The sequence below is a fragment of the Ciconia boyciana genome, chromosome 8 (genome assembly GCF_034638445.1).
Source record: "Ciconia boyciana chromosome 8, ASM3463844v1, whole genome shotgun sequence".
NCBI classification, from domain to species: Eukaryota; Metazoa; Chordata; class Aves; order Ciconiiformes; family Ciconiidae; genus Ciconia; species Ciconia boyciana.
Genome location: NC_132941.1, coordinates 66,642,744 through 66,668,460, shown reverse-complemented (window position 1 = coordinate 66,668,460; position 25,717 = coordinate 66,642,744). Strand labels below are relative to the sequence as shown.

General features: G+C 40.1%; 1 protein-coding gene across 3 annotated transcripts in view; it reads right to left on the bottom strand.

Moving 5' to 3' along the window:
* Positions 1-25,242, bottom strand: part of PPP2R2D (protein phosphatase 2 regulatory subunit Bdelta) — a 31,034-nt gene extending 5,792 nt beyond the window's left edge. Inside the window, exons 1-7 of one of the 3 annotated variants that reach the window (XM_072869735.1) lie at positions 24,904-25,242; positions 24,403-24,495; positions 9,715-9,812; positions 6,305-6,470; positions 4,454-4,566; positions 1,462-1,639; positions 405-569 (exon numbers count right to left, since the gene is read on the bottom strand). In XM_072869735.1, coding sequence (XP_072725836.1) covers positions 405-569; positions 1,462-1,639; positions 4,454-4,566; positions 6,305-6,470; positions 9,715-9,812; positions 24,403-24,495; positions 24,904-24,910 — 820 coding nt within the window. In that variant the 5' untranslated portion in view covers positions 24,911-25,242. Of the gene's footprint in view, positions 1-404; positions 570-1,461; positions 1,640-4,453; positions 4,567-6,304; positions 6,471-9,714; positions 9,813-24,402; positions 24,496-24,903 lie in introns of those variants that run through there. The other 2 variants (XM_072869737.1, XM_072869736.1) reach the window with 2 other exon arrangements.
* Positions 25,243-25,717: the final 475 nt, after the last annotated feature.

Here is a 25,717-nt window from a genome sequence, read left to right as displayed (position 1 = left end):
TCTGGCAGCACCAGCCCAGCTTCTAATGCACAAAGGTGAATAAACTGCCCTGAACTGGCATTTGATAAGCAGATACCTTTGAGAAGCACCAAGACTGAGTCTGGACAGAAGACAGGTCTCACTGGTGCCAAAAGCACTTGTTCCCATCAGTTTATGATGCATAAATGGGTAAACAGGAGCAGAGTCAGATCGTCAATTGTCTCATGCTACACTTCTGCTTGTTGATGGCCTAGAACAAGACAATTAAAATGTTCCATTCTACAAAACTACCACCCCTTACCTTGTATGCTCTTTACCAATAAGCAGAACTTGGTACGTTTATTCATAAGCAGACCACCTATACACTCTATCTTGCATGAAAACAAAGCAAGAAACCCATAAACCAAAGACACATCCTAACTTACATTTTGAATGCCTATCACAGAGGGCTGAAGAACGCATGTCGCAGAGTCGAATAGTTCCTTTGCTACTACTGTAGACAAACACATTACAGTGATGAGGGTGGAACTCCGCAGCAGTAATCACTTCTGTCAGCTCCTCCATGTTAGCAGGCTTAATATCTACAATATCTGGGAAGGTTTTTGTAAAGACATGTAACATTTCACATTCAAATCACTCTGGCAGATAATTATTAAAAAATGTTAAAAATACAATGTAGAAAACCAGGGCAAGATCTTTATTTCCACCATGTGCAATCTACACAAAGTAAAGTGACCTGAGTAGATTTAAAAATAAACAAACAATAATAATTTTAAAAAAAAATCTAGATTTTACAAATCAACTTTAACAGATGCTGGAGATAATTTCAGACTCCTCTCGAGCCTCCTTCTTAACGCTTCCTATTGAACACTGAATATACTTCACCTCTTTACCTAAAGCTTTAGAAAACTTGCGTATGACCTATTTAATATTTACTATTTCTGCAACTTCTATTTTACTGCAGATTTATCCGTGTAGGACATACTATTAGTTTTGGATACACAGGCTTGCAAAAAGATTTGAAAATTATTTCTGCAGTTAATGACATCATTTGACATGGAAAAAAATTAAAATTTTTTTCTTTAAGAGAAGTGTCACTTAGGACAGTTAAGAGACCTCAAACTTTGGAAAGAAGTATCTACAGTAACAAAGGATCTACTTTTCAAATCTTTCAACTCTTATTTAAATTAACTGAACTCCACAAATAAAGGATGCTCCCAAAATTCCTCAATTTCTCTTTAGAAATCAAACTACCGATGATATTTCTACTGGCAGTTTTCCATGGAAAGAATTCTTGCACTCAAGAATGAATGAGAGCATCCCAAGGCCTGCTTTCATTGTATTAAACCTCCAGATTTTAAAATCCTGTACTTTAATTCCTAGATTCAAACACCTACTCTAATTAGTAAAATTAAAATGATTCTCTTAAACACACACAACTTAGATGTGCCCCAGTGTTCACAGAGAACAAAAAAAGGATACTAAAACTTCTATCTGTGATTTCTAAATGCCATAGGTTAATTCTTAGGTCATCTGCAGAAAGGTATGTTTCATGATCACTATTTACTGAAATAGAGTTTATGTGATAAGTATGTGCATTTGCAAATATCCTTCTGGGACTTGCTTCTACCATTAGGTCCATGGGTTTCAATATTGGCACCTGCAACATGAAAAAGAACAGTCAACTTTGGCATAACAGTGATTTCCGATTCAGAAGATATTAATTAGTTGCACACCACAGATTTCTGTTTCCATTTAGTGACTAAACACTTTTCAAATCCACTGGGCAAGAAAAGTAATAAAATAGCCTACAAATGCTGACTTTGCATACTACCAACACAAAACCTGAGACACTGACTTCTGCAGAAGTTACCTGTCAAATACTGCAGCTTTGTACCTCATCCAACAGGAAAGCGGTGTATGTTTATAACAGTGTTAGAAGATTATGTTAATTTGAAACAAGCGCTTAAAAATGACCCCCATATCTTAGAGGGGTGCTTGTGAAATTGGTAAGAACAGTTGCAAAGAAAATCCCCAATCTGTTCCCTGAACAGTCAGTATGATTTTAGGAACGCATGGATGCCCTGCTTCCACAACTAGCTGTTCTAAAGGGTGACGTGGTTTGTCAGGGTCAAGTGGATTAAGCTTCCCTCAAGCTCCTTCTCACTGACCAGCAAGTGAAAGTTTAAGGTTGCCCAAGGATGTCCTATGCTGTTCCAGCACATACAATTCAACAGAACACTAACTTACATCATCCCAGCAACAAAAAAGTTATGACAGTGTCCAAGATAATCTGTCTTCCTGGAACAAGAAACAAATTAATCCAAGAGCTCTGTAATAGCTTTCACCATGTTTGTATCCCACAGTCTGTTTACATCAAACTGCAATGATTAAAATTAATCCGTTACTTTTTATTAGGCGATTTTCCTATCTCACCACGAGTGTTCCTAGCCTGGTTGTGAAATTGAAAATGCATTAATGTGAATTATCAGGAACGGTACTCAGAAATGCCATGGTCTCTATGCAAAGGATGCAGCTCTGAAGTGCTACTTCTCCTCCATGTCTACTTCTTTATAAACAAATGGGGATTATATTTCTGTAACAAAACATGCAAACAAAGCCCATAAAAGCCCAAGGTACATATACTCTAGATCTCTAAAACCTGATCATTTGAACATATGGAGGTAACTCTAGGCAAGGTTTTTCCCCCTTCAGCCAATCGTTGCTCAGACTCGGTTCATTCCATCGTCTCTTCTTGTAAGATGTAGTGCCTGGCAAGGTCTGCAGCTTTCCCAGAAAAACAGCAAATTTAGAAGGCTAACTTCTAAGAGAGAGGTTCTTGCTTTTTGTTGCTTCCCCCCAAGTCAGCTTGATGATTCCTAAATATATTACAGTGTTTAAAGTAGACGCTAACGTACTCCTTCAGTGATATAGCCAGGACCACGTAAAACCACTAGGCCATATTCCGGACTCTCCACGTTCCCAGATGGGTAGTCTACTCCCACATAAAGGCAAGGCTGTAGAACCCAAAAGTTCATCTGTATCTACTTCCAGCCACTGGGCTAAGGCATTGGATCATAATTTATTTCCTCGTTTTTAGATATTTTCATTAGAATACTCAATCAGATCTTGGCTCCCACATGCTGAGCAGAAAGACACTTTCCAGAGGAAGCAGATATCTTTTCCCAACATGATTATGCATTAGGCCCCCGTATACCTAAAGTTTCAGTTCAATATTCAATTTAAGCAAAAGCAAGGCAAAAAACCCCAACAAAACCCCACAACTGTATAGTACCTACAAGTGTCAGGAGTGGCACTGGCTTTGAAAGTAGAGAAAGCCTCCGTTCAACTCCTATTTATGGTAACAACAACAACATTAAAAAAAAAAAAACAAGAAAAACCCCAACCCCACATGATTTCATTTCCTGAGCTCCTGCTTTAAATGACCCCAAGTTTGGAGCACTAACCCTACCACTACATCACTAAGCAAGTGGAAAAATGTCTAGACTATTCAGGTATACATTAGGTTTTCCAAATGCTCAGAACTTGCCTCTAACAAAAACACCTGCTACCTAACCATAGAATACCCAGCACCCTGTTTAAATTTTTAAGCCTTGTTCTTAGGAAAAAGACTGAACAAGTTCAATATGAGCAATATGGAGGAAAAAAAAATATTATCAATACAATCAAAGCCCAATTCTCCCTAAATTCACAATGGCATGTGCTTTAAGCCAAGCAGAAGGGGCCTACCCGCCCGTTTCGGAGAGCAGCACTGCAGGAGGATATAAAGGTTAAGCTGGGCACCTTCTACTCCTTACTGGTGACTGGCACAGAGACTACAGCGCTACCCTCTCCTGACCAGCCGCGGCCAGGAAGGTCAGTCAGTATGCTGGGCCTCTCGAATAACATGTTCCCTGCACTTTCTTCATGTTGCACGAAGACATTAGACTACTTTAAGAACACAGCAGGATGAGTCCATGCTTTCTATGAACTGAGTACAGTGCAGTGCCGCCCCAAACACAGATAATCCAAAACGCCGTTTTTTCAGGCTTGAATAACAACACTTTGTTATACTTTATTGCTGTCAATAAATCAGTATATCTTTTTCTCCAATTTGAATATACTGAGGTGGATGAAGGCTGTCTCTAACAAAATATTTTAATTTTAAAAAACAGTTTAAATTTAAAATACATTTAAAATATGCTAAGGTGTTCCAAGAAAAAAACCCCAATAATCTATTGGGAATCTAATAGTGTAATATTATAATAATGAAATTTTGCCTCAAGTTTTCCAGAGGAACCTTATTTAACAGTTTTATATGTATAATGAAGTGTCTCCATTTTTTATAAAAGTTTTCAATGACCCCGACCAAAGCATAATTTTTAATCTACACATTTCAGTTGACCACTTTGGCGACACAAAGGTAGAGAAGCACATGCAAAAACATATTTAGAGTCAAAGAGCAGAAACATACCCGTAGTGCTGTGATTCTGAAAGGATCCCTAAGTCTTCCATCTTCATCTTTTAAATTATAACCTTCGGCTCTTTTATCCCTTTCACTTATTTTCCATAATTTAATAGTTTTATCTAAAACCAACAAAAATTCACATGCTTGAGAATGAATTGAATTCAAAATAAAATCACTAAGTAATGGAGTCAGCAGAGTGGATGTTAGTCGTCTCTCTAGGTTTCCACTGCTTGCAACAGAAAGGACCCCGCTGGAGTCCTTTAAACAACGTAATATGGAGTACAGCTCTCCCTGCCTATACTCAAAGTGCTTTGCCTTCAGCTATATTGTTTAGCAGAACTGATACATGAAAAACAGACAAAAAATATACCAGACACATGCACTTGGAGGATGCGGATGGGAACTGCATGAAAATATCAGTAAATGGAGAGGAAAAAAACATGGATTCCATTTTAACTCCAGTGTAATGTTCAGTTTGAATAAAATACAAGTTTCTGCCTGAACAGTAAGGCCCTATGCCTGTCATTCTCCAAAATGACCCTTCACAAGGGAATTTTCACGCATCAGTTACCAAAATCCACCAATAAGCCCTGGATGACTATTGAAATTATTTTTAGCAGAAAAATCCTAGGGGAAAAAACCCCAAACCCTTGAATTACTTACACTACCTACCTCAAGGAAAACCAAGTTTGTCCTAGGTGTCTGCTAGGAGACAACCAGAGGCGGTAAGTGAGAACAGGACTTGCCCCATTATTTTAGGGTTCCATGTCCAAAGGCACGTCCTTCCCAGGTCTTACTAGGGGAAGTCTTTCCAAGTGCAGAAAGGAAGTATACACCAAGAGTGAGATCCTTAGCTAACTGGAAACAAACCTCTCCTCCCCAAATCACTGCATATCTTTAGAGCATTTAAGATGACACAGTTTAAAGACTGCTTTAAGTTTACTAAGACTTATATCAAAGTAAGATTATCTGAATTTCAAAGTCCAGTAGACAGAAGTAATTCCCACTTTTAAAATTCTGTATTAGCAGGTAGGATATGAGCCCTCACATCAAGTCATCTAAGTACAAGGCAAAAAGTGATCCAAACTGTTAGGAACAAGTGTGTTCCTCTGACAATAAGAGCAAGTTTTTCCATGCACAGTTCTGCATTTACATTTACAGCTTGCTCCATGACGCATCAAAACAAACAGATCTGATACTCATACAGACCTAATACCTAATAACCACTTCTAAAATACTGGAAGAAATAAAAAAACCAAAGTGCATGAAAACTTGTAATTTCCAACTTGTAATTTCTGCACTGCTTTTATGTATTCTAAGGTACACACTGAAAATGATATAAATATGCTCCTCCTAGAGTGACTGTTGTCTTTTAAACAGTTGCTTTTCAAAGCACATATGATGTTTTGGTATTGGAAAAGCAAAAAGAGCATTTTAACCAGTGTTTCAATTTCAAATGCTTTTATTAAAAATTCATCTGGGATCACAAAAAATCAATTTCAAAATTAGAATGATCAAGTCAAATTCAGACTTCTGCTACCGTTCAGCATACTGGGAAACCGTTTATACAAAAACTGTAAAGCAGAGTAACAGGGTATGTAAACTGATAGCATGGTCAGCATATCCGCAGAACATAGCTCTGTAACTATGCCTGTTCTGTTGCTGCTTCATTATTTTTACATTCATAAATCAGTAATTTACAGAGTATTACAATCAAAACATATATTTTGCATATAATTAGAGAAGACATTAAAACAACCCCAAAACACTTCAGAAAAAACCCCACAGGTGGATCACAGGTGAGATAATATTCAAATGACAGAAAAAGTTCTTTGTGCAAAAATAAAGTGTCCTTACCATTTGTAGACAGCAGGAAATGAGCAGCATTCTGTTGTGGTAACCACCTAATTTTATTAATTTTTTCCTCAATTTCTAGACTTTTCAAGTAGTCAAACTCAGGTTCATGACTCTGAAAGGTACTGTAAACATTATATTCTCCCCTAGAATGAGGACGGCTTTTATTCTGCAAGGAAACATAATATTTCTTGAAGCTGATGTTACTCGGTTCATTAGGACTTGCACATACAAACTAATGACTAGAAATTGTCAATTAGAAAGTAAACTTTTTAAAACAGAACTTGAATTTTACATTTTTACTCTATAATACTCTGTCTGGTTTAGCATCAACATAGTGCACACAGACGTCCTTTTTAAAAATGTACTGTTATATATAAATAGGTGTGTACTCATAGAACATAGCATATCAAAGCACTTTAGAGAGGCATGCTGTCTGCAAAGGAGTTCCTGTGCTTGCTTGGAGGAGTGCTAGGCCATGCTAACTCTCCCACGTGGTTTCAACAGAATTGGAGCAGAGAAGCTAGCTACGTCCTAAATCCTAAACCACCAACTCCATGTGATTAGTTTCTGCACTTCACCTCATCTCCATTTCCCTCCTTTTCCAAAACTCATTCCTCTAATCACCACCATATGGTCATAATGTGGGGTTTCCAGACTAGGAAATAAATGTTAAAGGACACAGGACATGGAGTAATTAAATATGTTTTTTTATAAAAACACAATTGCACAAAGCCATTCTGCTGAAGGGACAGCAAGAACAAGTATGAGCATCAGATCTAGCTCCTCTCCTACTCATTTTAAAACATGCTGTGTCCAGAAGCGGTATCAAGGCTTATAATTAAGCTTTGACAGCCTTTTTCTTATAAAAACTTGAAGGCTGAAATTACCACATTTTCATCTAAGCCGTTCTATAGTGCTCATCATGACGTACCAAAGACTATCACAAATACACTAACAACTTTTCCCCTCACAGAACTAGAAGACCCTTTTGTATTATCCTCATTTGGTAGATGCGGTAGATGCAAGGAACAGAGATCAAAGTCACAAGTATCCACAGATTTGTAGTATCAGATTTGAGGCAACTAGCTATCAGGCTTTTCAAGTATGTTAATGTTAGATAGTGATTCATGTTTGGAGAACAGCCCCACTTGTACAGCTGCAGTGCCCAGAACCTCTGAAAAAAGCAAACTCCCCAAAACACAATCTGAAATCACCTGCTTGAGAAGCAGCAAACCTCCTTGTAAGGCAGGCAAGAATCAGCGCAGGAAAAGCCCATCCTGCACAGTGACTGACAGTACCTGACCGTGGAACATCCGTAGTGACTCACATCATTGGAGACTGCGAGGCCAACGTAAGGGCGCAAAGGCAACCTTTGCTCTGACACTTCCTTACGTCTCCACGCTTGACTTGGCAACTTTGATAAGGTTATTTCAGCTTGGCAACTTTGATAAGGTTTTTTTCCCTGCAATCTCTCACAAGTATGGAGTTTTAGTTAATTCCAAGACTTTGCATTATTTTACTCCCTACTTGTCATTTAACTTTTAGGTATTTTGGGCAGGATCCTCTCAACTAACACCGTTCGGTATAGTTACCTACGTTACTCACCTAGCACCCGCGTTCTGAGCGAGCTGCCCTGTCTGGCAGCAGGCAGTGGTCTCACTCTTCACTCACACATTTGGTTGGAATAATCAGCTGCTTGGAACTGCAATACTGTCATATGAGTTCAGGGCATGATGTGCAACATTTCAGCCTGCCTTCCCAAATTAAAGCGTATGGGAAATTTTATAACTATCCTAAGTTGTTTCTAACCTAGTTAACCTAGTCTAAAATCCACAGTTTAAAAATACAGGTTGTAAGATTTTATTAAGGTTCCAGTATTATATACTTCAGATTTTTTCCTCCACTCCAGAAATTCTGCAGTTTTGCACATGAGAAGAGAAATGACTTGTATGCCCAACTCTTCCCTACAGTTTGCATGTGCTCCCAAGAAGGCAGTTGAATATTCCTGTGTGAATAGTCTGACTTTTTTGTTTTACACTATAAGGAAATGATGTGACAGCTGGGTTTTGACTTACAGAACAACCGAGCACTAACAGCTGAAAGCCAACCAATAATAGTTCCACTCTAAACAAGTATCAAGAAAGTCAGAGATCCTGAGCAGGTGGACACTTTTGACCTTGATCTCTCTGTGCCTCAGTTAAGTCTATACAGCAGACTAAATGATAAATGAGCTATGAGCTGTCTAGGCGTAGTAGTGTAACATATCAGCAGCTTTTTCAGCAGTAGTATTTTCAGTTCACTACCTCTCAAAATCCTCGCAGTAAAACCGATAGGTCACCTTTGGTAAAATGTTTTATAAATAGTATCACAGTGAGGATGAAATGCAAAATATTGGATGGCTGTTTGCTAATTGAGCATCATTTGAACCACCCAAGGAAAGAAGTGGGATTCTGCTGAAAAAAACCACAGCACCTAAAGATTAGCATATTTCATGCACAAACAAGCTGAATTAAAATTCCACGATCAATTTTGGTATTTCTGATCCAGGAGAAAGCTCAAAACCAAAGGCTCAAATTCTCATCAGCTCTTCAACAGAAAGGATAAACATGCTCTTTCGTGGCAGGGGAGAGGGTGAGAATTGCTATGTGGAATATTGACTTTTTAAAGAACACAATTCCAGACTTCTCCCAGACGTGACAAAGCATGACAATTATTTTTCAGCATTTAGTGCACTTTTCCAATACATGCTATTTCTCTGGATATAAAAAGCTCAGTGAGGTATCTGCATTGATGAACAGACAGAATACGTTATAGCACTGTCACACAACTGAATACCATTGCAAAGAGCCAGCTGAAAAGCTCTGTTAACTGTAGGAGGGAGAGTCTTCCTACCCTCTGAACTGAAAATGCTCAAGTGTTTCTGGAGAAGTAGCTGTTCCCACAGTTTTTGATTCATAGGATCCTAAAACACATCAGATGCTTAACTCTTCCATTTCTGAACCATCTTACCCTGTTGTCCCTGCAGCTTAACACGTATCCCGTTTTATAAACTTGTCTTAGACTATCTTCAAAAGCATTACCATTTGTCTTAGATCAACCTGACCAAGTGTAAAGTTTAGGAGGAACTCCAGAGGCAATTCTGCAAAATGATACAGAGCACACTAGGTACATATATAAAGAACTCATTGTATTTTTGGGACCTTTTTTTTTTTTGAAGGAGGGGAGGGGAACCACCACCAAACTAACGTACCAAGTTCAGCACAAGGCAGGTATTTAGAAATCTGGCTAACTTAGGGTTTTCTGAGAAAACTATCCAACCATTTAAACTTCATGGCATCAAAAGATGAAGTGAGACTGTGCAATACAAGAACAGTTTAGTAACAGCACTTTTTGTTTTTCAAGTCACTGACCTCTTGTTCCCTTTGAAATATAACCACTCTGCCACCTTTGTCTCCTGTTGCAAGAAGATCACCAGAGTAATTAAATTCAACTGTTGAAATAATATCAGCTGTAAACAGAACAGAAATAAAATAGCGCTGTAATGTGTAAAGCAAATAAAGATGTTTCAATACTTGAACACAAAACAAAATTACAACTTGTATTAATGCAACAGCACAACTTCTTGGTTTACATCATCAGTATCCAGAAATTAAGTCATGTTTCAAAGCCTAGCAAAGTTTTATTTACAATCTAAAACATTTCCTCATTTCTCAGTTTTTTTAAGCTCTCGAGGGCCTTCAATCCTAAAAGAGAAGGCACATTGTTTTAAGAATCCAACCTGTGTATTCCACCCATTGACAGTAAATGCTGAAATACGTAACGCAGATATGCCTACACAGAGCTTCCAAACGCAAGAATCATATCCGAAGTGGTTCATCTGTGGTATGACTTTGGAGCAGCACTGCAGCTTGCGCTGATCAAAGTGAGGTTGAGGCATACCTGCCTTTCCCCTGAGCTGGGTATTCCTGTAGTTAGGTCAGGACCCTGAACTGGGCGTCTCCCCTCTGCCAAAGGCGGGGGGGGAATTATTCCAGTTGAGCTTCCTGAACCAACTCTGTGCAGAAGCATCAGCACGTATACAACAAATGAGACGCAAGGATGATTGCAGCTGAGGGAACACGACAGCAAAGGAGAAGATTGCAGGACCTCCAGTTTAAACTGACTTAAGTGCCCTTAGGACTGAACCTTGAAAACAACCAGTATTTATTCACCACTACACACCACAATTAATCTTTGGAGGTGGCAATAAAGAAATAATTGCCATTCAACAATCTCTAACCAAGGGGCAGAGAGATAAGGGGCTATAAATGTCTGTCACAGGTTTTAGGCATATGGTAACTAAACCAACAAACCACTCGGCATAAAATTGTAAGCAAACATTTATCCATACTGTTGCTTGCTAGCCATGCAAATATTTCATTATATTATGCAGGTAGAAAAATTGTAAGATTTGAAGTACCTGATATCAATTAGTTTCAGAGTTTGCAATTGGAGACTAGATGAAAACTACTTTCCTGTATTGATTTTGATGTGCTATCTTTTAAATTCCTTTCAATAATTCCCCACTCTTATGAGGAAGGTGATTAGGAAGTCTGATCAGTTTTCACAATATATAATTCATATTTCATCTTTTATTAACAGATGCCCTTGAAACAGTTTTTTCCTAGTGTATAAAGATCATGATTTACCTTATTTGATTAAAAAAAATATTTAAAGAAAAATATGTCTTTCTACAGATTTATACCAGCCTTCAAAATCGCATCACTAACCTGCTTCTGGACACGTCTATTTTTAGATTCACCTTTCTTTAAAAGGTTATGAGAAGATTCCATTTTGGTAAAGAACAGGATGATGGCTAATCCCAAATCCTCAACAGACCCAAAACATGAGAACAAACCCATGCCCTTGCTGCACATACTCCATGCTGAAAACACCAAGCCTTCCTCAGTCGACCTACTTTAAAAACCTGCCCGTACTGCTAGTTTCTAAGCGGCCTCTCCAGCTCAGCCCCCTCTCCATCCCCAGTGATCCCCACCTGCCATCGCGCCCCAACCACAGCGACCACCACCTCACAAGTTCTCACGTTGCGTCATCAGCCACAGAGCTCTCTGCAAACCTGACCCTTCATTGCTGACCCCCTTCCAAGTAATTAAGCAGCGAACTCTTTGGGCTTTTCACTATGAAGACTGTCAGAATAAAAATTAATCCCCCTATTCCCTTTACACCAATGCCATGTTTTGTAGCCAATTTCTGTACGTGGCCATTTGCCTCCGTAACAAACTATGTAGAAAGTATGAAAACAAAAAAGCCCCCAAACAACCTTTCACTTTAGCAATTTGGAGAGTGGATTTACAGCAATAAGTAGTTACCTACAGAAAACAGCATATAGTACTAGTGGAACCTTTATACCAAATGATCTCTTACTTTAGAAATTGCCTTAGAATTATGAGCTTCTAGTAGCACAACACTGTTAAAATCTTTATATATACATACATATACACACACACACATCCTTAAATATATGTATTTTAATATGTGTTTTTATATACACATATACGTAAATAAAAAAACTTGGACTGAGTGGTACAATGTGTGTTCAATCCAAAAATATACATAGGAAAGCTACGTATTTCCACTGACCATAAAGATCCACTTTGTCAAAACTATACCTACACACTGAGCGCAGCAATAACGTTTCACTGAACCTCAGTGTTAGAACAAGAAGCAAAATGCCTAAGTTTAAACAACGACTCGAGATCTGTCAACTTGCACGTGAATGGGACCTCTGCTCCTCTCTTTGCAAGGTTAAGGAAAACTCAGGTTATTGATACACTAACACCAGATCATCAACATTAATACCTGTCCTTCCTATGCTATAAATAAACGGGACTCAAGAGATGATGGCCAAACAGTTTTGATGGCTACGAAGAGGCCAGTTTCTAGCTCACTGATTTCCCAGTGAATCCTGTTCAGCCTTTTTACCCCAAGCAAGTCAAAAGAACGTACAGGGTACCTTGTATGCAATTTTAACCATTTCTTAAATATACTTTCTATGACGCGCAAGAAAAAAATTGTCAGCCTGTAATTCTGATACCCTACTTCACTTTTCCAAAGCTTCTCACGTTTCTCTCATGTAATGTCTCCTACCCTGCATAGGTCCCTCAGACAGGCAAAGAATTATTACATACACAGAAAGTGTATGAGCTGGTCCATGTAAAGCTTTTTGTTAATTTGGAACTTTGTTCTTTCTTAAGAAAGAAAATCCTCAAACAAGGCCCTTTCATAACAACCTGTATAACAGATGTGTACGGTAACGGTGAAAACATTATAAAGCCAACTCATTCTTCCTGCCTGACAATCATGACAAACAAGATGTATGAGAACTGAGATTCAATGTCAAGAAAAGAAATCTCCGTGTATGTGGCTAATATCACTGCTGGGCTTTAATACTGATGCATGCTAAGTATTTTCACAATTAGATGTTTGCTTTGTGCCCAATGCAGGCCTACATTGTGTGGATGTATAAATAGTAAGCCATTACAAATGGCTGGCCGGCTAAGAGGTTTTATAGTTACAAATACCAAATATCATGCCATAAGCCAAGAATTTTGTACTACAATGAGAAAGCTAGTGAACTAGCTGGAGATGTAATCTTAAATTCTACTCCAAGACTGACAATAGTGCTAGAATAAAAAAATTCCTACATCCCATTATCACTCAATTATACACAGGAAAAAAACCCCAGGCATTTCAAGAGACACCATGGGGAAGTAGTAAACTAAGGAAAAAAGGAATGAACCGATGAGGTAAGCAATCAGTGATGTGACTTGGTTCAGCAATTTTATGACGTTTTCAGTACTCTACTCAAACATTAAGTAGCCCTTGAGTTATAAAGGTTTATCAGTAGCAAAATGAATATTCCACTATGACAAAAGTCTGAAAGCCAGTCCAGCACGGATCATTTTTACCCTTTGAGACATCAGTAAACATCCTAGCAGAAATAAATTACTCCTTAACATATGCAATTATTTCAAAGTCACAAAACCCACTTTTCCATTTAGTTTCAGAAAGGGAAAAAGATATTATTAATTTCTCCCATGTACACTATCAAAGTATTTACTGAATTATTTGCTCAAAATACACTGCACCATTTTTGCTTTAACATGCATGTAAAGTCAACATCATTTGTCTGACACAGCTATTATTTACTAGCAGTGCTATCTAGCCAAACATAACCTTGGGATCCTTTATGTTATGAACTGTGGAAACCTGCTAAGACACAGACACTACCCAAATTCTATGGTTTTAAACAAAAAGTACAGGGAGAAGAGGGTAAACAACATGCATAGGTACAATAATCATGCCAGTGGAGAATGTCTCTCTTTCCTGATGGACTACCAACTGGAAAAAGAAGCTTGAAATTTTAAATCAGCACAGAAATAGTACGTCGCCAACATACCAACATCTATTGCCAACATGCTACATGAAAATAGGTAAGTGGAGGGGGCACATCGGGACAAAAATACAGACTTCAAATATTTTCTAAGTTAAAAAATTTGGAATATGATGAATTAACTTTTTTTTTTTTAAATAGCACTATGCTTTTTTTATATATAAAAGTATGAATTAAAACCAGTTTTCCCTATAGGCATGTTTAATTGAAGCATATCGATCCCCAAAATAATACCATCCAGTATCCTCAGCACTGTACTATCTCAAAGCAGGTAAAATAAATAAATAAATAAATTTACAAGACCAGAGGTAAAACAAAAAATTCATTCCAAACCAGTCACACTGTGTTCTGCTCAACATACTTTACCCACCTACATTCTCTCTTTATTTCCAGGTCAGCTTAAAACTTTTAGACAAAAACAAAGCAAGCCTTTGCAGGTTCTTAATCATCACATTAACTTTGGAATTTTTAAAGCTTTTTTATTCTATGTCATATCTTTTTCTTACATGTACAAGCACCAGTCTTATTTCCCAGTGGAGTATTTCAGCCTTTTCTCCATACTAGCAAAATAACTCACAAAGAAATGTACAAAGGGGGGAGGAAAGAAACTATCGCGATATTTGCTCACATACAGCATCCTAATGCACTCTTCTCATATACAAGACGCCTTACGATTTTCCAGAAACAGAGAGGTTTGTCCCACTTTCCCTCCACTCTTGTTCCAGTGTGGCTAGGACTCTCTGTTCTGGAAGTAGCCATGTAAACTTTCCTCCTGTAAACTATGGAGAGCAGGAAGACCTATGGCTTTACAATAAGATACTAGTCTGGCAATATTTCTTCCCAGACATAAAAAAGTAACAGCCTCATTTTTGGAAAGGAGTTCTAACTTAGTTATAGTCTACATACAGAGTAGGAATCTCCTAGCTGTTCTCAAAGCTGGTGTATTAAAAGGATTGCTGGCAACTAAATTATGATTCGGTAGAATCCCCAAATTTAAAAGCACTAAGCACTTCCCTGGGTAGTAAACACCCTCCCAACACATTAGGAGGTTACAAATATCTATCTTTATAATCATGGAGTGATTATAATCATGTAGTGGAAACCATTCTCAGTGACTCCAGAAACTGTCCTGTAAGCCTTGATAGATGTTTCAAAATTCAGTATAAGTGCTCTAAGCCTTTTAGTTATTTAGGGCTGAGTATTAACCTCCCTATATCACGAAACTCCTATCACAATTCTGTTAAAGTTCTATAACCTCCAAAGCCTCCTGGGCTAGTTATATTGGGGGCAGAAGGGGGACCAGGTGACAGAGACCAACATTTGTTAGGATTCTGAGATGACAGCAAGTTTATACCTGCAAGCTAATTTAATCCCACAAAGTATTCACACTATGTATCTCTAACTGACACCGATATCAACATCTGGGCTCTCTGTTTAGGTAATGGAGAATGCAAAGAGATCCAGAACATCTAAATTAGATGCCTAAAATTAGCTACCGTGAACTTTTCCTCTCTAAGCTGGCTGCACACTGCTACTTTGGTTAAAATCTAAAAACTGAAAAAACGTAATTACTTCATAGCTCACCCAGTAGACTAATGAATTTTCAGCTGAAGCCCATGCTTAGGACTAACACTAACTAGACACAAGCAGCATCAACTTCTCCCTCACTCTTCTAAGCTATTCAAAGACTTTTGTCAAAAGCCCACTCCTCAGACATTTAATGAACAAGGAAGCCAAACAGTTACTGTTTTTGAACATTATCTAAAAGGGGACTGCTCCAACTTCTAGGGGATTTTAACTTAAAATTTTCCAAGTATGTAATGAACAACACACCGCTCCACATTCAGTACACAGACTGGCAAAAAATGCATGTTAGCAGACCTGTCTCCTGTCCCTCCCCTTGAAAAATATTTTTAATACACAGCACTTTTTTCCATGACCTGTCCTAGAGGTCCAAAGAATGAACTGCTTTAAGGACTACGAAACTCTCTGAAGAGGCTCATGCTTGAAAGGAAATGACTGGATCTGGACCAAAGCCAGATGGTTGGCATAAACTGTAAGGGAGATTGCCAGGGGAAACTAAACATAGAAAGAACATTTCTGTGCCTGTAATGAACATCAAAGGTGACACACCTTTCCCTCTGACACACACTTATTCTACAGAGCATTTTATTCTACAGCTGGAGAAAGCTGGGGGAGACATTGTATGGTCTCCTACAGTTGACGGGAATGAAGCCGAGAGCGTAGAAGGGGGTACGTGCAGGTTATGTGCTCCTAAATCAACTTGGAAATCAGAAGTTGGGATCTCCCCGTGACATTGTGCTGAACTGTAAGACATGACATCAGAACGAACAGAACTCTTTCACAACAGACAGTGACAACATACCATTCTGAGGTATGACTGGTGAAAAACATGGTCAGGGTCCAGCTAGAGAATGGCAAAGAACCATCGTTTCAGAGCAACTAAGTGAAGACTTGAATAGAGTGAAATAAAAAAGTATAAAAGGAGCAAGTAAGATGAGCAAAAGAAAAAGGATACAGAGACCCGTTAGAGGGAACAGATTATCAAAGAGAATGAAGAAATTCAGAGGCTAACATCTGCTAAACAATAAATAATAGAAAGAGTGTTTTAAAAACCAAAATAATATTTGAGCTTAAGTTACAGACACACAGGGCCTTAGAACTGCTTGTTACTTGATTTACAGTAATTGCAAGAGAACACCCCCCAAACATCACCAGTGGTATCTATCTGCATTAAAAGGCTTCTGGGGTGGGGAGAGTTGGTGTTAAGTTTGACAGTTCTTCACTTTGTATCGCTGCAGTTTTCACCCCAGGTGAGAGCAGAGCGCCAGTGGCAGGCACTCTGCTTCTAACCAGATCTACCCTCATCCTCTGCGTGTTGGGGCAGGCAAGCACTATCAGAATTTCAGTTACTACAGATTTCTGACTTCAGCACTGATTTCCAGTCTTCAACATCTCCCTTCTCTCTCATCTCTGTACCTTCGCTGATTTGCTTTCAGGTGAATGAGGATTCCCCATACTATGGCTGCCCGACCAGTCAATGAAAGTGAGTGGTATTACGCTGCAATGAGGATGGACTAAGATTGGTATTGCTCTTATTGCTCCTAAAATATTTCCTAAAATATTGTTTCTTAATATAACAGTTGATAGAAATCAGACTTCTGTCTCTGAATTGTACTGAAAGATGAGCTGAACTCTAAAGCTATCAATAATCACTTGACAGTATACATAGAAGTTACTCAAAATCACCTATTTTTCAGAATATGCCACTTTATATACTCAATTTTTAGATTTCCACTTTTATGATTTATTTGAAGAGTTAACACAGAAGTGAGATGTATCAAAAGTCAGGAGAATAAACCAAAGGTGGTATAGTTTTGCTCAGATCAAATTTGTTCCAGCTCACACTGCTAAGCACTCTGCAAACCTAAAGTATCCGTCAGGTCTAACAACTTTTTATGCCCTAATACTCAAACAACTTGCAAAATGGCTTGAATTGCCCTTACGTACCTGGTAGATTTAACTTAGTCCAAAACAATTCTGCTTTTTGAACTAATTTAAATCCTTCAACTGATTTAAAGTCAAGCAAGGCCATGAACAGGGCACCCAACCTGCTTCAAGAGAAGCGCAGTGGCTTGGCCAGCGCAGTACAGCTCGAGAAGCAGCAGAAGCTGGCTGAAGTCAGCGCTGCCGCTGACAGGCCGTGGCAAACTACGAACAAGAGCATTTATCTCGGAAAGACTGCCAGCTCCTGCGTATCCTGGACCCTGCATGGAGCTAAGCCACTTGGCTTCTCTGAGGAGCGAGCGCGCAGGCCATTCTGTTTGGAGTGCTGTAACAAACTGGTAGAGAAGCAGCAACATAAGGTGTCACACTGTTCTCAAGACCTGTTCCAAAGGCCAGGCTGCCCAAACTCCCCCAAACCAAACGCTTGTCCAGCTGATTTAACAGTCACCTGAGAGTCTGCATCTCATAAAAGACAATTAGTGCAATTCCCTCATTTATTTAAATTTGGGGTTTCTTTTCAATGGAACCAGATCGTAATTTGATACTGTAAGTCCTTTGAATAATATTAAAAAAACCTGTCTTCACTGAGTTTAGATGCGTGTAGTTGTCTGGATGTGTTAATACAAAAAAAGGGTAAAGCAGCAGCAAGAAAAGAGAGTAGTAAAGTCGAAGTTCAGTAAGACAGAAATAAACTTTACCTTCATGCTTGCCAAGGCTTGCCATGCCTTTTCTTACAAGCAATGAGAACTTACGGAGTCTATTTATAATATTCAGGACATAATCCAGTATTCCATACGCAAATCTATTGCCTCAGTATTATTTTTTTAACCTCTGGAATAGTAACTCCAATAACCTTTCTCTGACTGGAAGTATATTTAATTAATTCGTGTTATTCTGTTAAGTTTTTTCTTAGTTAATTGTCATGCTTCTCACTGTACTTTTATTAACACTTAATAAAAGTCTTAACACAATGGGTAAATAAAATTTTTCATCCAGTTACAGCCTTCACACCTTCCTCTTTTTTTTTTTTTTAAATTTACATGGGGTTTTTTTGTCATTTTTTATTAAGCTTTTCCGCCAGATGTTAAAATACTCAACAAATGGCACAGCAATGAGTGCGCGCATGGGAACTGTATCAAAGACTTCCTGGGTCACCAGGTAATACAACCTGCTGTCATCACAGCTCACCGTTCTGCGGAGAGACAAATGGCAGTGGCCTTCACTGTTCACACATTAACAGTATAGATGTAAAGACTTGTACCAATTTCTGTATTCTTACTACTCAAAGTGTTTTATTTTGCATTCCCGCCTTACAACTCTGCAATTGATACTCAGTGCTTACCCAAACTGTTTATCATTCATCCATGAGCTACGCATTCCCGCAGCTTCACGTTTTAATCAAAACGTCATCCAGCTACACCTAGTAATTTGTCTTCTCTTGTAGCCTAGTGGTTGCTTAGTCTTTTAAAGGATTTTCTTACCTATTCTTTAATATTTCACTTGCCATCTTTCACTGGTATTGAGAATTTTTTTCCCTCTTAATGCCCATAAACCTACACCTCTGTAGTTTTCTGACAAGATTGTCCTAACTTGCTTTTATGTATCTGTGGCAGGAAAAAGATGCTAGATACAAAAGCTATGGGTGAACTTCAACAGCGAAATAAGACATTTATGAACCACTTCTGACTGCCTTTAAGGTCTCCACCTAGGCTGTAAATTTCCTAGTTTCCTTTACAAAAAAAGATAGATATCCTTTTCACAATTCTCAGAATGCTAAACGTTTTTGCGCTCATATTCATATTACTCCTCCTGCCCCTGCAGTTCCATTAACCTATCATGTGCATACGCCAGGGAAAAAAAAAGAATCAAAATTTGATACCATGGTGAAGATTACAGATTTAAATTCACTGTAAGTATGTGGGTTGGCAGGACAGATTCTCTTCTCCACAGAAAACCGAGAAGACATCAGTTGACATGACCACTTTTATGAAGCTTGAAGAGCACCTGGAGCTTTCTGCCTTTTTAAAAAAAGCATAGCTATTCACTTGTAAATCTGGGCTTCCTCACTATGAGGAGTCATACTATAAAGATTATGAGAGAGAGAGAGAGGGAGGGAGGGAGGGAGGTGCCAAAAAATTCACTAAAATAGCATTTCTCACATACAACACCTTGTCTTAATAGTCTCCAGAGTTACTTATACATTAATACACAGTAAGATAGTGCAATCTACTTTCCAGTGGCATAACACCCTGTTTTTTTTGTTGTCTGACAGAACCGGAATTCAAAAGGATGCTTATTATTAAATACTACCAGCTGAGAACAACATTGTTATGGAATAGAGCGTTGTAGAATAAAAGGTGAAGACAAATTCTCGGTCCATGGGTTGTAGGAAGACTGGAGATTAAAGTGGTCTACTTGAAACATTAAGACTACTTTCTTCAACAGGAAACCACTATATAATATGTGTGCAGATCAAAGCTGTTTGCAAAATACTATTTCTGCCCTCATTTAAAAAACACCAAAGTATTTCCCAAAGTCGATATTATGTCATCACATATATCATGCAGAACACCACATACACCACACACAAAGCAGGGAAGATCAAGAAAACTTTCAAAATCTCTGGTCCCTGCAAAAAGCGGTGGCTCTTCAGAATATTCACAGCAGTCCTTTGGGGAGCAGAGATGTGGTAAACTGTCAAAGGATCTAGGCAAAGGCACGCTACTACATATCACCACAAACCAGGGATAAGTGCCTAATGTTTTAGGGAGGGCAAAAGAGCAGGCATCTAAAGTCCTGCTTATGACAAAACACTGTTTTTCAAGGAAAAAAAACCAAAAGACGACAAAACACAGCTTAAAAGCCCACCTTCTGCCCCATTCCAGTAGTAAGTGACATCTTCAGGCATAAGCAGTTATTTACAATAAAAGGAAACAAGACATATGGCTTAATAATGGAGTCATTGTTACCATATTTTCCAGTTCTTACAGAAAAAAAAAAAATCTTAAAGCTAGCAACCAATTCTGTCATTTCTTCCATGCAATTTTAACCAGATGTCAAATAGCTGTACCTCTTTTGGAATATTTTTTTTAAAAGTCTGAAATCATGCCAGAATTTGCTTTAAAAACAGTAAGAATAGGCCAGTTAAATTCCTGAACAACACATGAGAACATTTTTAAACCACTGATTTGTAAAGATGATTTAACACTAAGAGTGTTTTTAAATCTCTTGTATCCGGACTTGAGAACAATTACAGGATTACAGTCCAATATATTTTTATTAGATCATGGTTTTCTTCTCTATTTGTGTTCTGCATTCTGCCAAACTCCTGAGGTGGACCTACTCAGCACTGTAACAAGCTTTAAAAGGAGAAGAATTTGTTGAACTGATGATAACAAGGTATCTTTTAGTTTATCAGTGCTGTCAATACCAATTAATAGTTGGAGAATTTAAAAAAACCCCACAGTATTTTTCTTTAATCTTTAAATGGAGATCCAAAGTATCTTAACAAGTAGAAAATCCAATACAACAAGACAAGTATTCTGAAAGTCAATGACAAGTTTTTTTGAAGAACAAAAGTTTTGCTCACGTGAAATACCTTACAAAGTTCATCCTCAAGTTAATGAAGGGGAGCTTCCAAGGAGCTCTTGTCTATTAAAAAGTGCACTGTGTCCAGCATTTATGTGCAAGATGAGGCTTTACACTTAGCTGCTTCAAAAAAGGTTTCAAATATAACACTTGAAACAGTTTAAGACTTAAGCTGACGAAGCTCCAAGAGGAAAGCAGGACCTGTTTCATTTAGTGGAGTAACCATACCCTTAAAGCTGCTTGTATCTGAAACAGAAAGATGTAACTAGCCTGTGCCAAATCAAAACAGCACTTACAGAAGGGACAGTTCATCACAACCCCAAACCCCACAATGACTGCTTTGAAAAACCCAAAGAAATCCCAGTGTCAGTAATGGGAAACCCATGATCTCCACAGCATACAGGTTCACATTCTGACAAGGATGAGCCATTCTTCCCAGTATTTTCAACTTGTCACTAGCACAAATTAGTTAGCAAGGTTCATAGCGCCCACTACATACATACAAAAATATATTCCGTTAATTACATCCAGAAGTGGCCATGGATTATATGCAGAACATCTGGCCCAAGGGAATTTGGGCATATCTGTACATTATTTAATAAACGGTTTCATATTTTGCTTGCCAAAAAACCCCAAAACAGAACTTTTTGAACATGCAAAACAAATTAAACACTGAAATAACAAAACTGATTAGGTCTCAGGCAGCATTATTAAAAAAAAAAAAAGAGCCTGTATTTAGAAAGCTACTTTCTACCAAAAAAGGTAATCCAAGAATAACAAGTTTCACAGGCAATCAGTATGATTTAGTAATCACATGGTTTTACACTAATAACAAAATTACAACACAATTTTAAATTACTTTTTTTTTTTTAAATTAAGCTTGTTGCCATCCTCAATATAAATTCTTTCATTCAATATCCGTTTTATCCTCCAATCCTCCTCCTTGAATACAATTGAACTTTTCTGCTTTAGAAAACGACGTATTTCAATAACTGGTATATTTTCCTGATCTTTTTGAAATGGCTGGATTGGTCATATAAACACTGCTCTTCTATTTATTTAAAGAGAGCATTGTACAAATTTCAATGATTACTCACTGAAGAAAGTGAATACGCAGAAAAGACAAAGTGATTTTCTATATTAATGACCTAGTTAGAAAAAAATCCTGGGAATGGAGATAGCACTTGCAAATCTAACTATAGCAATTTGTCATAGCCATGTTAATATTTTTATTACAGTAATACACATGAGAAACAACTATTGAATATAAAATGTATTCTACAATTGCAGTTCAAAAAGAAGTGACTTTTTGGTTAAGTTGCCTGACTATCAGGCTTTGTAATTTCAACTACCGAATGAACCGTCTGTAGGAACATTTAGCAAAAAAGTCTGCATTTAATACGTCTGACAGCTGCTTTATTTTGTCATTTTCAGACTCCTCTATAGAGCTTATTTTTCACGAAACAGAAAAGAGGAAAAAAAAATAAATCTACAGAAATAGCAAGTTTTCACTATTACAAAAACGTACATTGAATTCACAGTGGTTTTATGCGATATTTGCAGCGAGGCTATTTCAAGGCAACAGTGGCCCATCAAATAGGTTTAGATGTGCCGTTTAGTAAAAGATGTTTTAAAAAATAGTAATGAGCAAGTATTTCCATAACTGGGGCCAAAAATCTAGCAATGGAACTGCACTCTTATTGCATACTGCTGAGTCAAATTCAGGCAGTTACCAGCAAATAAATTGTATATTTTCTTTATTTAATTCCAATTTCAAGGCAAAAACTAACGGGGGGGAAGTCCACAAACCAAAATACAGACAGTGAGTCACAAAAACTGTAAGTAGTTCTGGTATTCCAGTAGGAAAACAAAACTCTAGTACCAATTCCGCAAAACCAGGTGCTGAATGATTACTTGTATTAATTGCCCTAAGAAGAAAATTAAATTCCTCATATGTAGTAGCATCACGCACAAACTGAAGTCCTCACTCCAGGAAAAGTCACATTAATGAGGTACATCTGGGAAAATCCAGGGTAAAAGTGTCGAGCATTATCATCGCTATTTCCCCTTACCACTTCTAGTTACTCAAAACAGAGAGCTCTCTCCTCTAACCAAAGAGCTCTGCCTCGGTGATGCGTCTCCTCAGTAATGTAAGTTCCTCTTTGAACAGTCCTGTTACACGCTTAAATAATTAACTGGGTGGTGTTTCAAAAATGAGAAGCTTTCCAGCTCTACACAAACTCATGATGCTCAGTGACTGACTGGGAAGTAAGGTGCTCATAGAAGTATATTTTGAGAATTGACTTTTAGTCACATAGACGATAGTTACTAAGGAAAAAAAGTACTTGGGAAACTCATAAAAGCTACTTAAATACATTTTCATAAGAATTCTGGGAACTTCAGAACAATAGTACAAATTACAAAATACATTTAGGGGAAAAAAAAGGAGAAAACAACAACAACAACTGAGTCTGACTACTAGTTTCTTGAGCAGTTTTCAAGTCTATTCCTCCCATAGCTATTATTTTAAATAGAATGCCAAACAAGTGGCATGAAAATGAAAACACTGTCAGTGTAATTTCCCTGTAATAGACAGTAAGAAAAAATATTTACTGCATTTTGTAAAAAAAAAAATCCAAAACGTAAGACAAGCACACACTGGCACTGTAAGTTATTTCACTTCATATGGTAAATACGGCTATTTAAGTTAATGCAGTAAAAATCAAATAAACGGCACAGAATTATGTTTCACATACATACTTTACACCCTCTTTTATAAACAGGATTGCCAGCCTGAACAGTTTGAACACAGAAAATTTAGGAAAAAAAGAACTTTCTCATCAAAGTTGAGCAAAACTTCACATCATTTCTACATACTACAGAGGAACGCTTTTTCCAGGTAAAACATTTCTTATTTTCTGCTCGTTCCAAAACATGCTGTGCTTAGAGTTTCAGAGAAGTGTAAAGGTGTGCCCATTTTCCCTACTTAAATATCCCTATTTATAGCTTCCAAACGTTGCCAAGTAGGAATAAAATCTCTTCACAGCTGCAGAAAGCCTTTAAACCCTACTTTTTAAATTAAGCACAAATGACAGACTGCACACTCTCTCTGTTGCTCTCTTTGCGTCACAGTGAAACTTGACAAGCCTGACAGACTCCATTTGTGTTTTTTCTCCCTGTGTTTTATCACTGTCATTACCTCTTCTCCCTAGCGATTAGAATTAAAAGAACAGGAGGAAGCCACCGTGTCTTCTCTATTATGCTCTCCCGAAAAAAAAGCACATCGCACTGGAAGCACAGGCGCTAGCTTAGTCATTGCAACACACCCCATCCTCCGAGCCTCGGGCACGGACTGGGGAGATGCTGCAGCTCAGCCATTCCCAGCCTCGGCTCCCTCGGCGCGGGCGTGACACAGATGTTGAGAGAGGAAAAAAGGGTGTTGGTGCCCGTGGCTCCGGCGGAGCGGGAGCCGAAGCCACCGGCTCCGGGAGCCCGTGCCACAGCGAAGGCTGCCCGGCCCGGCCCTTACCTTCCGCCACGTCCTCGTCGATAGCCCCCTTCACCTGGGAGAAGCACCACTGGAAGTCGTTGCTGCCGCCGCCGCCTCCACCTCCTGCCACCCCTGAAGAGGGAAGAGAGGGCGGTGAGGGGAGGGGCGCCCGCCCGGCCCGCCGCCCCGCGGAGCCCACGCCGACCCCTGGGCCCCGCTGCCCCCGAGCCCGGCCTCGGTCCAGCCCCTTCCCCGGCGGGCCCCGCTCCGCCGCCGCACGGCCCGGCCCAGGCCAGGCCAGGCCAGGCCAAGCCAAGCCAGGCCACACCGCCTCGGCCCCACGCCGCGGCTCGGCCCGGCGCCCCGCGGGGCAGCCGCGCTCCCCACAGTTCCCCCCCGCCGGCGGGGCGCTGCCTCCCGCCACCCGGATCCGCGCGGCGCGGGGCGGCCCGGCCTGGCGCGCCGGCTCCCGCAGCGCCCTCCGCCCGGCGGGCGAAGCGGAGCCGGAGCGCAGCCGGCCCGGGACCCGCGCGGCCTCACCTGCCATGTCGCACGGTACCGGTGGGGCGGGGGCGGGGGGCCGCGGGGGGAGGCGCCGGCCGGGAGCGGGTCGCAGCCGCCGCCGCCGCACGGAGCTGCCGCCGCGGGAGGTTTCGGGGTTTCAAAATGGCGCCCATTGCCGGTCGGCCTGATCCGGTGACGTCATCGCCCCGGCTCCCCTCAGGGAGGGGGCGAGCGCGGGCGGCGGGGCCAGGCCGGGCCGGGCGCGGGGAGCGGCGGCGGTTCCTCGGCCCGTGGCGGCCCCCGGGTCGGGGCAGGCCAGGCCCTCCTCGGCGGGGCGGGCAGCCGGCGGGCTCGGCGCTCGCAGGGGAGGCGGAGGAGGAGGCGGAGGAGGAGGCGGAGGTCCGCGCCGCGGAGGCGCTTCCCGGGCGGCGGCAGGCGGGCAGTGAGGGAGCGGGGGCTCCGAACGCGCCGTTACGAACGCACCTTTACGTTAAGGGGCGCGGCGGGCCGGGACTGCCATAGCGGCCTCGGTCCCGGCTGGGGTCTGCTGTGGAGATAACCTTGTTGATATGCCTTCTGATTTATTCTTACTTTTTTTCGCCCTCCGGATGTTTAACTGTGACGTTCCCTACTGATGTGAACACGCTTCTTGCTTGTTCGGTCTCTCAGCGAGTGCCAGAGCCGGGGGCAGCGCAAGGGTCACCCCGTACGGCCTGGCGCGGCGTGAGGAGAGGGGAGCTGGCCTGGCCTGGCCGGGCCGGGCAGCGGGGGCTTATGGAGGGTCCGGGCTTGTCCGGGGGCGGCTTGGGGACCAGAAGCCTGCAAGGGACAGTCCCGTTCAGGCAGCAGC